Raw genomic sequence first — 13,822 nt, 5'->3', positions numbered from 1 at the left:
CCCTGGGCCCGACTCCTGGCGCATACAGCCTCCTCTCTGCGTCCCCTGAGGCAGAGAAGGAGGCGAGGCTCACTCTTCCTGGAGGGGCCCAAACGTCGTTAGTTCCTTGTCGCAGGCGGCTCCCACGAAGGAACTACTTTTTCTCCCGCGGGGGCACTACTTCGCGGAGGCGTCAGCGCTGGCGGCGCGCACGGCATGGCGGAGGCAGCAGCGGCGGCGGCGGCGGCGGCGGCGCGCCTGAGGTAAAGGGACGCCGGCCCGGTCAGGCCTCGGCGCGGCCTACACGCTTTGCTTGCCCGCTCCCGCCCCGGCCCTCTCGCGGCCATGGCGGAGCCCTCGCCCGCCCGACGCCCGGTGCCTCTCATCGAGTCGGGTAAGACGCGCGGCGTCCGCGCCCTCCCCCGGCGCCCCCGCCCGAACCCCGGCCCCCTCCCCGTCTCTTGACCGGTCTGCCTGTTCCCCCGCAGAGCTGTACTTCCTCATCGCCCGGTACCTATCGGCCGGCCCATGTCGGAGAGCCGCCCAGGTGAGTGCGGGCCCGCGGGCGGTGGCCGCGCTCCGGGAGCCCCGGCCCCGCCGCCGCCCGGTGTCGCGGGAGGAGGGCGCCGGGTGGACCGGGATGCGGCCCCCAGCCCCCCTAACTGCGCGTCTTTTCGGCTGCAGGTGTTGGTGCAGGAGCTGGAGCAGTACCAGGTCTGTGCTTGGCGGCGTCCTCCGCGTCCCCCGCCGGCCCTGCCCGGGGGCCGCTCGCCCGGCTCCCCGGCTCCCCCGCCCCCGCCCCGCTGCCCCCCGCCCCCACACCCCTGCGGCCCCGCGCGGTGGTCAGTCGTGTGCGTCTCGGGTCTTTGCAGTTGCTGCCGAAGAGGCTGGACTGGGAGGGCAACGAGCACAACAGGAGCTACGAGGAATTGGTGAGACTTCTGACATTTCCATCCCTATGTTTCCCAGTGCCCGCCTCCCCCCCGCCCCCTTTTCGGGGCTCCGGGTGGAGGGGCGAAGTGACAGAGCGGCGCTCGGAGGGGGCGGGCAGGCGGCCGGAGAGCCACGGGGACGGCAGTACTTCCCCCCGTAGGTTTTGTTTTGTTTTGGGGTGGCAGGTTTGTTTGGGCAGGAAACGGCCCCGGGGGCGGCGGGGGTAAGTGGGGGCGACCCTGTGCCGCGGTTTGTGGCCGGGTGGGTCCCCAGGTGCGGTGCGTCTGGTGAGAGCCGCCTCTCCAGCCAGTCAGCGAGCTGCTCTCATCTGTGTTTCTTCGGATTCCTACTTGTAACTCGACCTCTGATTGGTCTTGCTCCATCTGCCCCTCCCCGATCCTCCAACCACTTGTTCCTAGGAATAGAAGCATCCGTCTCTGAAAGGTGGAGAAATGTTCCTCTCTCGGAACATTTTTCTTTCTTTTTCCCTAGCAGAGTAATACAAATCTTGCTGCTGTGAGACTCTGCCACTCCTCTAGTACTTTTGCCGCTCTAAACTGTGCTACACTTGTTGAGTGCCTTAGGAAACTTATTTTGATGATTTTTTAATATTGCTCTTTGCTGAATGTGGTCCCTAATGATGCAGTTTCTCTTGCTAGAGCACCAGTAACATGGATTACAGTTCTCTTTTCGTTGTACTCTATCATCTTTTTTAGTTGTTCTCATAGTATGTGATTTGGTTTGAGCCACTTGTTAGTCCTTAGTGAAATAAAACATTTTTCAGGAAAGTTTTTTTCCGACTTTAGTATAGGACAAAGGATTTTCTTTAGTTGCATGTTCAGCGTCTCCTACGTGCAAAACAGCTGAGAGAAAAAGAACTGAGTGATCTTTTACCGCAGTTCTAACAACTTCAAGTAGAAGTAGGTGTTAATATAGAATAACATCACCATTCTTAAATATATATAAATATATAAAAGAACAGAAATAGAAGGATTTGTTATCTGTATATGAAAAGGTTTTTTTAAACCTTTGTTGAAGTATGGTTAATTTACAACATAATTTACAGTGTTGTGATAATTTCTGCTGTACAACAAAGTGATTGTTACACATACGTACATTTTCATATTCTTTTCCATTATGGTTTGTCACAGGATATTAATTATAGTTCCCTGTGCTGTACAGAAGTGCCTTGTTGTTTATTCATCCTAGATATAACAGTTTGCCTCTGTGAATCCCGAATTCCCGGTCTGTCCTTCCCCCACTCCCACCTCCTCTTTGGCAACCGCAAGTCTGTTCTCCGTGTTTGTGAGTCTTTATGCTTGATAGATACTGAACAGTTAAGTGTTGACACTTAAAGCTGGGTGAATGTAACAAGATTCTATTTTAATTGCCAGTTTTAATATTTCCCTTCCTAGAGTTTTTTGAAGCAAACTCTTAAAGTATTTTCAAGAAAGAGAGTTGTAAAAATTCTTCATCATGGCAGAGTTTTTAATGTTTTCTTGAGTTTGACATTTTAAACCTTAAAGGAATATTTAACAGATGTTTTACTCCTGTTCCTAGGTGCAAACTGTGTGTCCATGAAGCAGAAAAGCATAATTTTTGAAAATCTTTTTTTTAATTGAAGTATAGTTGAATTACAATGTGTTAATTACTGCTGTACAGCAGAGTGAGTCGGTTACACACGTATATACATTCCTTTTCATATTCTTTTCCATTATGGCTAATGGCAGAATATAGATAGTTCCCTGTGCTATACAGTAGGACCTTGTTTATTCACTCTATATGTACCAGTTTGCATCTGCTAACCCCAAACTTCCAATCCAGCCCTCTCCCACCGCCTCTCCCCAGCAAAGCATTATTGATAAGACGTGCAGCTATGCTACTGAGGATAAAATTGTCTACATTTTGAAATAAGCATGATGCTATAACTACTGGGAAAGTAACATTAAAAATAGATTTATATATTTTTTGGCTTTTCCTGTTAGTACTGCTTAACACTTAAAATTCTGCTTTAAGGACTTCCCTGGTGGTCCAGTGGTTAAAACTCTGTGCTTCAAAGCATATACACCCACGATGGATTCATGTCAATATATGGCAAAACAAATACAATATTGTAAAGTTAAAAAATAGAAAATAAACTAATAAAAAAAAAACAAAACTCTGTGCTTCAACTGAGATCCTTCATATATTGCAGAGTGTGGCCGAAAAAAAAAAATTCTGCTTTAAATTATTTAGAATCTTGCTCTGTGATGTATCCCTCTGATGTGACTATGACATGTTTTCTCATTGCCTGAATGATTTGTCTGGTGAGGATCCTGTGCCTCCTTTACCTTCTTCCTGCCTCCTTTCCCAGCACTAAGTGGTAGACAGTGAGCTTTCTGTGTAGAGAATTATTCTTTTGTCAAGGGTATGTGAGTAGCTTCTAGTTCTCCAAACTTTTTCTCTTTAAAAATATTTTTTAAAAAGTATTCCAGGTGGCACTAGTGGTGAAGAACCCTGGGTCAGGAAGATCCCCTGGAGGAGGGCATGGCAACCCACTCCAGTATTCTTGCCTGGAGAATCCCACAGACAGAGGAGCCTGGCAGGCTACGGTCCTTATGGTTCGGAAAGAGTCAAACATGACTGAAGTGACTTAGCAGGGACACATTCAAATATACACAAATGAGAACAATGTAACAGGTCTCCATATCATAAATTCATTACCAGTTTGCTATATTTTTCAATATTTGCCTTGAATTTGGCTTCAGACAAGGTTCATGCATCACACTGAAATGATCTTAAATCTTTCTGTCTTGCGTAGTTTTTTTTTTTCCCCCTGTGCTGTAGGTTTACTGAAGAGACTTGAGTTATTCTGTAGAATATTTCACATTTTGGTTTTGTCTGATTCCTTATAATGTTGTTTGTTTCTGTATTTTGTGTATTCCTTTTTCTTAGTAGTTGTGATTCTTGGATCAGAACCATCTGGAATGCTTTATAAAATCTGCCCAGGCTGTGCCCCAGACCACTTAACTCAGAATCTTTGTGGTGGGACTGAGCATCACTATTATATTAAAGCCTTTCAAGTGATTCCACTATCACTGTCTGCACAGCTGCAGTTTATCTTAGACTTGTGACTGTGCTATTAGTCCAGCCTGTGCTTTGGAAGCAAGAATATTTTTGGTATTTTCTTAGGAAAATTGAAAATAGTTATCTCTCAATACCAACTCTGCATTGACTGTTGAGCCTGTGAATTTTTATGTAATTTTTATGATTTATAGGTGGTAAAGAAAGGGGAAGAATGAAATAGAAGTATAGAATTGGGCATGAGAATTGGAAAGGTTTGTAAAGGAGGGGTGTATTTGAAAAGGGGAGAGAGATTTGATATACTTTGTAATTGAGTGACATGATAGATCAATTTTTGTAGACCAGTCTCTTCCTTAAGCAGAGGAAAAAAAGTCAAGATTCTTAAATTGTAGATTATCATTAGGGGGTTTATTGTCATTTACTTTTTTTGTTTGGTCATGTTTGAGCAGACCTTTTGTGTAAGGAGAACACTTCAGAGTTATTTGTATTGAAATCAGTATTTGGTTCATTAGAATTGTTTAAGTAGTCATTTTCCTTAAACCTTTAAGTTCATTTACAAATCTTATAAATCTAGTAATATGTAGAAACCAGTGTATTTATTTTTAAATTTTGATTAGTGTTTGCTTTGTCATGAGAATTTAATCTTAAAATATTTAACACCACTTAAAAAATATTAACACCACTTAATTAAATTTCTTTAGGGGTTTCCACGCTATATTTACAATGATGGTTTTATTAATCGGTAGAAGCCTCTATATGCACATTTAGATCTAAGCATAATCTTTCTAAGAATTTAGGTGTTGTAAATATATTTTAAATTTATCATAGTCGATTATTCTTTTTTACTGTTTCAAACATTAAAAGTGAACTAGCAAATACAACATTTGCTGAACTAGCAAATACAACATTTGTTAGTATATCAGAATAACTGTGACTTGTACAAATATATCTCTGCTTCTTTTCTTCACTTCTACTTATTTGTCAGCCTTCCTTAGTTTACGAATTTGCTCTCCAAATCAAGGGGAGAGTGGTATAACCATCTTGAGCTTCCTATTGGATTGAGGACTCAGGTTATGATAGAAAATTCTAACCCAAGATGTGAAATTCAGGTGCACCGCCAGATAGACTCTGTTGGAGTCTAAAGCTGAACCTTTTTTTCTTTTTTTTATAGCAAGGCTCTTTATTTACTCATTTGAAACAAAACTCCCAGGACTTCCCTGGCAGAGATTAAGACTCTATGCTTCCACTGCAGGGTTCACAGGTTCCATCCCTAGTCAGGAAACTGAGATCCTGTATGCTGTGCCAAACAGCCAAAAAATAAATAACTAAAATGATACAACTGTGTATTCCAAATCTGTATTGCAACTAGTCACATTACCATTTTTTTTGTTCATTGTGGATTCTAAAGACCCTTTATCCTGAGTGCAGCCTTTTTTTTCCTCTCATGTGGATTCTGCATTTTCTTTGTACTTGACTGCAGAGATTTGTCCTTCTGTAGGCATTTCATTGATACCACTTGGGAACACTTAATGATAAGTGTGGTAAGAAGCTGCAGTCTAGCAATAGGACAGTGTTAGAAATTTGGGCTGTAATCCTGCCTTTCTAGTTGCTTACTACATGTTCTTGTTCATTTGCTAAGTCGTGTCTGACTCTTTGCAACCCCATGAACTGCAACATGCCAGGCTTCCCTGTCCTCCAGTGTCTCCTGGAGTTTGCTCAAGTTCATGTCCAGTGAGTGAGTGATGCTGTCCAACCATCTCATCCTCTGTTGCCCACTTTTCCTCCTGCCCTCAATCTTTGCCAGCATCATGATCTTTTCCAATGAGTTGGCTCTTTGCATCAGGTGCCCAAGGTATTGGAGCTTCAGCTTCAGCACCAGTCCTTCCAATGAATGTTCAGAGTTGATTTCCTTTAGGATTGACTGGCTTGATCTCCTTGCTGTCCAAGGGACTCTCAAGAGTCTTCTTCAGCACCACAGTTCAAAAGCATTCTTCGGTGCTCAGCTTTCTTTATGGTCCAACTCTCACATCCATACGTGACTACTGGAAAAACCATAGCTTTGACACATGTTCTAATCTCAAGCAAATTATTTAATCTGTACCTCAGTTCTTTTATCTGTATAACAATAAAAAGTGTTGTAAACATACTGAAAAAATGATTTTGCTGTGCTGGGCACACAGTAGTAATCAGTAGTATTTTGAGTGATAAGATTGATGGGACAGTTAAGTCATAATGTGTAGACTTCCCCTTCAGCTAATTTATATTTGTAGTGTCGTGTGAAATAACAAAATACAGTCTATGTGAGCTCTAATACGTGGGCTAATGATACCTGGTTTTTACCCTTATGGATGACCACAAAGTAGGATGGAGAATGGCAGTCTTTCTAGCTTAGTGCCGAATTATGGTAGTGGTGTGTTGCTGTCTGAGCCACTTAGCCTTGGCTGTGCTACTTTTTCTTTGGTCTCCACAACTTATTTTGATACTTCTTTTAATAAAAGTTTGGTGACAATGATTTTAGTTTTCCTTTTTGGTTTGAAAACTTGTTTTGATTTTATTAAATACATTTTTTTTTAAAGCTGTGAAATTCTGGTTGATTAGTTCTGTTTTTTTTTTTTCTCTCAGCGCATTAGTATTGAAAAGCCAGCAGTCTTATTGTTTCTTCTTTTAAGATTTTTTTTTAATTAATTAATTTGGCTATGTTGAGTCTTAGTTGTGACACCTGGGCTTAGTTGCTTTGAGGCATTTGAGCCTGTGTCCCCTGCATTGTAACGTGAATTCTTAATCACTGGACCACCAGGGAAGTCCCAATATAATGTTTTTCCCTCTGGCTGCTTTTCAAGATTTCCATTTTGTCTTTAATTTTCAGAAGGTTTATGTGGTGTACCATAGTCATTATCACTATATAACAAATTATCTGAAACTTAGTGAATTAAAACAGCACAAATGTATTAATTTATTTATCTATTTATTTATTTCTATTTGGCCATGCCACACAGAATATGGGATCTTAGTTGCCCCACCAGGGAAGGAACTCATGCCCCCTGCATTGGAAGCGCTGAGTATTAACTACTGGACCACCAGGGAATTCCCACAGATTTATTGTCTCACGGTTTGTCAGGAGTCCAGGCACAACTGAGCTGAATCCTCTGTCTCAGTCTCTCAAGGTTGCACTCAAAGTGTTGGCTAGAGCCGAAAAGCTTGACTGTGGAAGGAGCTGCTTCCATATTCACATGGTTTTTGGCTGGCTTCAGTTCCTGGAGTGGACTGTTGGGCTGACAGCCTTGACTCGATTCCTGGTTGGCTCTTGGCTGCCTCCAGCTCCATACCAACTTGATCTCTCCAGCCTAGCAACTTGCATTGTTGGAAGATGAAAGCTGAAAAGGCGGTAGCCTGCAGGCAAGACAGAAGTCACCCTCTTTTGTAACCTAGTAATGGCTATGTTTACCCAGTGTTAGTGCTCTGTTGGTTAGAGATAAGCTACACATGGTGGGGGGACTCAAGTCTGTGAGTACCAGAAGGTGGAGATGTTGGAGTCGATGTCAGAAACTGCCTACCACATGTGCCTAGGTGGATTTTTTTTGGCACTTGGAGGTTCTCTGAGCTTCTTTAACCTGTAGGATATCAAGTAGTTCAATGAATAGCTTAAAAGTCCCATATAGAAAGGATGGAAGCATGGGGCAGAATTAAGTATTTTGAGGAGACAATGGCTGAACATTTTCCAACATCTCGGCCAGCTCTGGGTCTGCTTCTGTTGGCCACTCCCTCTCTTGACCCTGGGTCTCATGTTTTGTTTTGTTGTGTTTTTCATCATCTTTTGAAGTATACTGGGCCTTTTTACATTAAAAGAGTAGTTTAGTCAGTCTCCGTAAAGAAGGTACTTGGACTTTCCTGGTGGTCCAGTGGTTAAGAGTCTGTGTTTCCATTGCATGGGGTGAGTTTGATCCCTGGTTGGGGAACTGAGATCCCACATGCTTTCAGATGTGGTCAAAAAAAAAAAAAAAAAAAAAAAAAAGATGTGCCTCTCACCCCCTCTCCCCCAAACTGTTAGTGTAGGGTTGTGTCAATCTAATTTGTATCTGATCATCTCTGACCTTTTGTGTGACTTTAATTGCATTCATTTAATAACTGGCTCACGTGTTTTGAGGGTGGGATTAAGACTTTCTTTTTTAGCCAACTTTGAAATTTGGGCCCAGTGAGATTCTTGGGAGGTCATACTTATAGCCCAGTTGCCAGCTTCCCAGACTTCGTAAGATCATGTACTGTTTTATAGTCCAGCTGCCTACTTTTTGTTTGGTGAAGAGTTCTCTTTGCTCTCCAGTCCAACCATTGGCTTTCTACCTTGAACTATCCCTACCCTTAGGAGTTTTCTCTCCCAGCTGCTCTGCATCCGGTTTTTGGCCCTGTGTAGTTGGTGAAGGCCTATGGAAGGGAATGGGAGTGGGTGCCACTTACTCTGAGGAAGCTCCTTAGCATTCTCATCACTTGTGCAAGTCCGCAGGCAGCTGTTTAAAGATTTGGCAGATTTTTTTCTTTTTCTCATCTGTGTCAGTTCTTCCTACCTGTCTGCTAGGGATGAAAGCAGCTGAAGTTTTGTTTTCTGTTTGCAGAAGGGCTTATCGGTTTCTGGGGTGTAGTTAACCTAGGTTTGTTTTTCCTTAGCTCTGTGAAGGGGAGGTATTGATAAAAGTTATTTTTAAGATAATCCAGCTTGTTCTTGCTTAAAAAAAACTAGTTTTGGTTGCACTGGGTCTTCATTGCTGAGTGAGGGCTTTAGTGTGGTGTTTGGGCTTCTCATTGAGGTGGCTTCTCTTGTTGCAGGACTTGAGTTCTAGGCACGCAGGCTCAGTAGTTGTCGCTCACAGGCTTCATTGTTTCGAAGCACGTGGAATATTCCCAGACCAAGGATTGAACCCATGTCCCCTGCATTGGTAGGCATTCCCAGACCAGGTATCGAACCCATGTCCCCTGCATTGGTGGGCGGATTCTTAACCTCTGGACCACCAGGGAAGTCCCAGCTTGTTCTCATTTTTAAGGTGAGAATTAGTTGGGAGGTGTAGTCAGCTAGTGTATACAAAGTTCTTACAACAGTGTCAGATAATAATCACTATGTAAGTATTAGCTGTTATTAATGCAATGAATTAAATTAGTCAAAACCTTTAAATACTTAGACATGTACATTGTAAGTATACATTATTACCTCTTGTTATTTTTGTTAATGTGGAATCTGAAGTCCTAGTGAGTACTTTGTCCAGCTTTCCTGTAACTAGTTAGATGTAGAGTTAGAACTGGAGAAGGCGATGGCACCCTACTCCAGTACTCTTGCCTGGAAAATCCCATGGATGGAGCAGCCTGGTAGGCTGCAGTCCATGGGGTCGCTAAGAGTCGAACACGATGGAGCGACTTCACTTTCCCTTTTCCCTTTCATGCATTGGAGAAGGAAATGGCAACCCACTCCAGTGTTCTTGCCTGGAGAATCCCAGGGATGGGGGAGCCTGGTGGGCTGCCATCTATGGGGTTGCACAGAGTCGGACACGACTGAAGTGACTTAGCAGCAGAGTTAGAACTGTTAATGGTATTTCCTGTGGATCTGGAGAATCCCTGACCTCCTTTTTTCTTGTATCTATTAGTTAAATTATCATTGGTTTACTTGAGGCCAGGTTATAGGTAGAGAGACCTTTGCTTGAGAAAGACCTTGTGGTAGAGCCTCAATTTAAAGCCTTATATTTGAAGATATTGGTAGTGACCTTTCTATAGGTGTTTAAAAACTGGTATGTAATTAGTTCATTAGCTTTGCTGTGTGAACTGTTACTAAAAATTGACCTAATGTTAAAGCTTGCTTACGTTCATTGTAGAATATTTAGAAAATGCAAAAGCAAAGAGAAAATGAAAAAAATCACTAAAATGAGAAATGTTTATTTTTTCTTTATGCATATAATCTAACAAAACTGGGGTAAAAAAATTAATTCCTTGCCATTTCTCTGGAAAATTTTACATAACTATTTGCTTCTTGGACGTTTGGTTGGTTTCCAGGTTTTTCTATTAGTGATTCTGTTACTATCAAAATGAGATCTATATATCTATGTATTTATTTATCTATGTACATAATTGTCCCTTGTAATAAATTTCTGGAAATTTAATCATTGAGTAAAATGGTTTACTGACTTCCCTGGTGGCTCAGCTGATAAAGAGTCCGCCTGCAATGTGGGAGACCTGGGTTCGATTCCTGGGTTGGGAAGATCCCCTAGAGAAGAGAACGGCAACCCACTCCAGTATTCTGGCCTGGAGAATTCCATGGACTGTATATGTACAGTCCATGGGATCACAAAGAGTAAGACATGACTGAGTGACTTTCACGTCACAAAATGGTTTACATTTTATGTTTGATTTGTTCTCCTTAGGTTTCTTCCTGTTTAAACTTTTGACTACTGTATGCAATAGTTCACTGATTTCATACCCACATAACCTTTTTAATCTCTGTTAATTTGATGGATAAAATAGTATCCATGGTTAAGGTTTGAGGCATTTTTTGCCAAGTACTGCACAGAAGAGCTTTAACCTTCGTATTTTCTCTCTTGGTTTTCTCAGCAACCCTATTACCTTACATGTATCATGATTTCCTGTTTGAAATGAACTTGGAAGAGACCAGTAACTTGGATGAGGTCATGTTTATAAGAGATAGATCTGGGCTGTAAGCTGCACTTTGTGTGTTGACTATTCATTCAGTAATGCCTGGTGCATTTATGCAATAAATAAGTATCTGCCATGTTCAGAGTTCACCAGGGGTACCAGTCTGGAGGAGATGGACAAGGCTCCTATGTTCATGGAGCTGGCCCCTTGGGGCATAACTGACGAGGAGCAGCAGACCAGTTACAGTAATACAAATTCAGACCCGTGATGGGGATTGGGAAGGGAGGGTGAAAGGAGATACCTGATATTTAAGGAATGGTGAGGGAAAGCTTTTTTTGATGGGATAACATTTGACCTGAAGGATGAAAAGGAGCCAGCTACGTGAAGATCAGAAGAAAGTGTGGTCACTGTCAGCCTGAAAAACCCACATAACCTCTGACCCAGTAGTTAAATGCCTAGGATTTTTTTAAAGGAAGTGAGTTTATTGGCTGTTGGTAATCATCTTTTTTGAATTGCTTTTTTATATCTTTATCTGCTTTTCTACTACTGTCTTACTGTTTTGTAAGTATTCTGCATATGTATATATATATATAGGTTATTCTTTAGTCTGTCACTTGTTGTGAATTCCTTTTTCCAGTTTGCAGGTTGCTTTTTAGTTTTCTTTGGGGGTTTTTCTTTTTTTTGGTGGTTCAAGATTTTTAATATTTTGCACCTCTTAATCTTTATTTTGCCTTTATAGTTGTCCTTAAAGCCTTTCTGTACAATAAAATTATAAAGGCAATATTATATATCTATTTATTTATATTTTTTCCTATGCCATTTATAATTTCTTTAATGTCTTTATGTAGAGTGTATTTTGCTGCTGCTGCTGCTAAGTCACTTTAGTCGTGTCCGACTCGGTGTGACCCCATAGATGGCAGGCCACCAGGCTCTGCCATCCCTGGGATTCTCCAGGCAAGAACACTGGAGTGAGTTGCCATTTCCTTCTCCAATGCATGAAAATGAAAAGTGAAAGTGAAGTCGCTCAGTCGTGTCTGACTCTTCGAGACCCCACGGACTGCAGCCTACCAGGCTGCTCCGTCCATGGGATTTTCCATGCAAGAGTACTGGAGTGGATTGCCATTGCTTTCTCCGAGAGTGTACTTTAGCATTTGGTTAATATGATATATTTGAGTCTAGCCTTGTCCAATTTGTCAGTCAGTTAACAAGTACCATCTGAGTCATCTTTCTCTGTAGAGAACACAGTCATCATCATTTTCTAAGTTCTCTGACTTTCCTCCATGAACTCTTTCTGTTCCTGTGACATTCTGTACTGTTTTAATGAAGGTGATCATTACATACTAAGGAATTGGCTCTGAACTGGAGCTTAACCAAGAGCTGTGAAGCCACGGGTCCTTTCTGGCTTTTTATTTGGGAATTAATATTTCTGTTTTGAGTGTTTAATTGTATTTACCTAGTATTTGAGACATTTCTGGACTTAGCAGCTGAACCTTTGAATTTCCATCAACTACATTTCTTTTATATGACTCTGTAAACTCTTGATTTATGTTTGTATTGTATTTTATGAATTTGTTTTAAAGATGTAGCTAACATGAATAGGTTTTATTTATTTTGATCATTTGAAATAAGTACATTTCTTTTGATCATTTGAAATAGGTACAGCAGACTTCTGGGTGAAATAATGAGCTCAGACTGACTAGGAGATGTTTTGCCTTAATGTTGAAATCTATGGTCTTTACTATATACATGTGACTGAAATTATTTGACGAAGAACTTTTATTATTTCATATCTTCTGTAGGCTGTAGCTTTTGTAAAGTTCATGCGTTTAAAAGTGCACCTGTATTGGGAATTCCCTGGTCGTCCAGTGATTCGGACTCTGTGCTTCCACTGCAAGGGTCACAGGTTGGATCTCTGGTTGGGGAACTAAGATGCCACAAGCTGTGTGGCCAGGAAAAAAAAAAACTGTGCTGGTCTCTTCTGTTTTATTGGTTTGGCCAAAAATTTCCTTTGGTTTTTAAGTAAAAATAAGACACGTTTTTTCATTTTCACCGAGAACTTTATTGAGCATGTTTACCATTTTGTTCCACTACCTTCTGCCTTCTTTCAGGCAACTTCATAGTTCCATCTTCCTCAATTTTTTTCTTTTTAATGTTTTTGAGCAAAGAACTATTCCAGGAGCCTTTTATAGTCTTCCAGGGAATTGATTTTTTTTTTTTTTTCATTAAGAGAATTTTGAAAAGACCATCCAAAGGTGCAGTGTCTGAATATAGCAGATGAATCAGAGCTTCCCAGCCAAGCTGTAACAGTTTTTGTCTGGTCATCAAAGAAACATGGGTCTTGTGTTATCGTGATGGAAGATGATGCATTTTTTTGTTGTCTTATTCCAGACGCTTTTCAATGAATACTGCTTTCAGTTGGGCTCAGTTCAGTCGCTCAGTTGTGTCCGACTCTTTGCGACCCCATGAATCGCAGCACGCCCGGCCTCCCTGTCCATCACCAACTCCCGGAGTTTACCCAAACCCATGTCCATCGAGTCGGTAATGCCATCCAACCATCTCATCCTCTGTCGTCCCCTTCTCCTCCTGCCCCCAATCCTTCCCAGCATTAGGGTCTTTTCCAATGAGTCAACTCTTCCCATGAGGTGGCCAAAGTATTGGAGTTTCAGCTTCAACATCAGTCCTTCCAATGAACACCCAGGACTGATCTCCTTTAGGATGGACTGGTTGCATCTCCTTGCAGTCCAAGGGACTCTCAAGAGTCTTCTCCAACACCGCAGTTCTTCGGCTCTCAGCTTTCTTCACCGTCCAAATCTTATATCCGTACATGACCACTGGAAAAACCATAGCCTTGACTAGATGGACCTTTGTTGGCAAAGTAATGTCTCTGCTTTTAAATATGCTATCTAGGTTGGCCATAACCTTCCTTCCAAGGAGTAAGTGTCTTTTCATTTCATGGCTGCAGTCACCATCAGCAGTGATTTTGGAGCCCCCAAAAATAAAGTCTGACACTGTTTCTACTGTTTCCCCATCTATTTCCCATGAAGTGATGGGACCAGATGCCATGATCTTAGTTTTCTGAACGTTGAGCTTCAAGCCAACTTTTTCACTCTCCTCTTTCACTTTCATCAAGAGGCTCTTAGTTCTTCTTCACTTTCTGCCATAAAGGTGGTGTCATCTGCATATCTGCTGCTGCTGCTGCTGCTAAGTCGCTTCAGTCGTG

General features: G+C 42.0%; 1 protein-coding gene across 1 annotated transcript in view; it reads left to right on the top strand.

The window, feature by feature from the left end:
- Positions 1–186: 186 nt before the first annotated feature.
- BRWD1 (bromodomain and WD repeat domain containing 1) overlaps positions 187–13,822 on the top strand; it is a 120,102-nt gene continuing 106,466 nt past the window's right edge. The window contains exons 1-4 of the mRNA XM_081569894.1: positions 187–373; positions 468–526; positions 664–693; positions 852–911. Of these exons, the coding sequence (XP_081426020.1) occupies positions 325–373; positions 468–526; positions 664–693; positions 852–911 (198 nt within the window). The 5' untranslated portion in view covers positions 187–324. The remainder of the gene's footprint in view (positions 374–467; positions 527–663; positions 694–851; positions 912–13,822) is intronic.

Source organism: Giraffa tippelskirchi, chromosome 2, assembly GCF_054371585.1.
Source record: "Giraffa tippelskirchi isolate mGirTip1 chromosome 2, T2T-mGirTip1v1.2.pri, whole genome shotgun sequence".
Classification (NCBI taxonomy): domain Eukaryota; kingdom Metazoa; phylum Chordata; class Mammalia; order Artiodactyla; family Giraffidae; genus Giraffa; species Giraffa tippelskirchi.
Note: the sequence above shows the minus strand (reverse complement) of the source record. Positions and strands in the feature narration are given on the sequence as shown.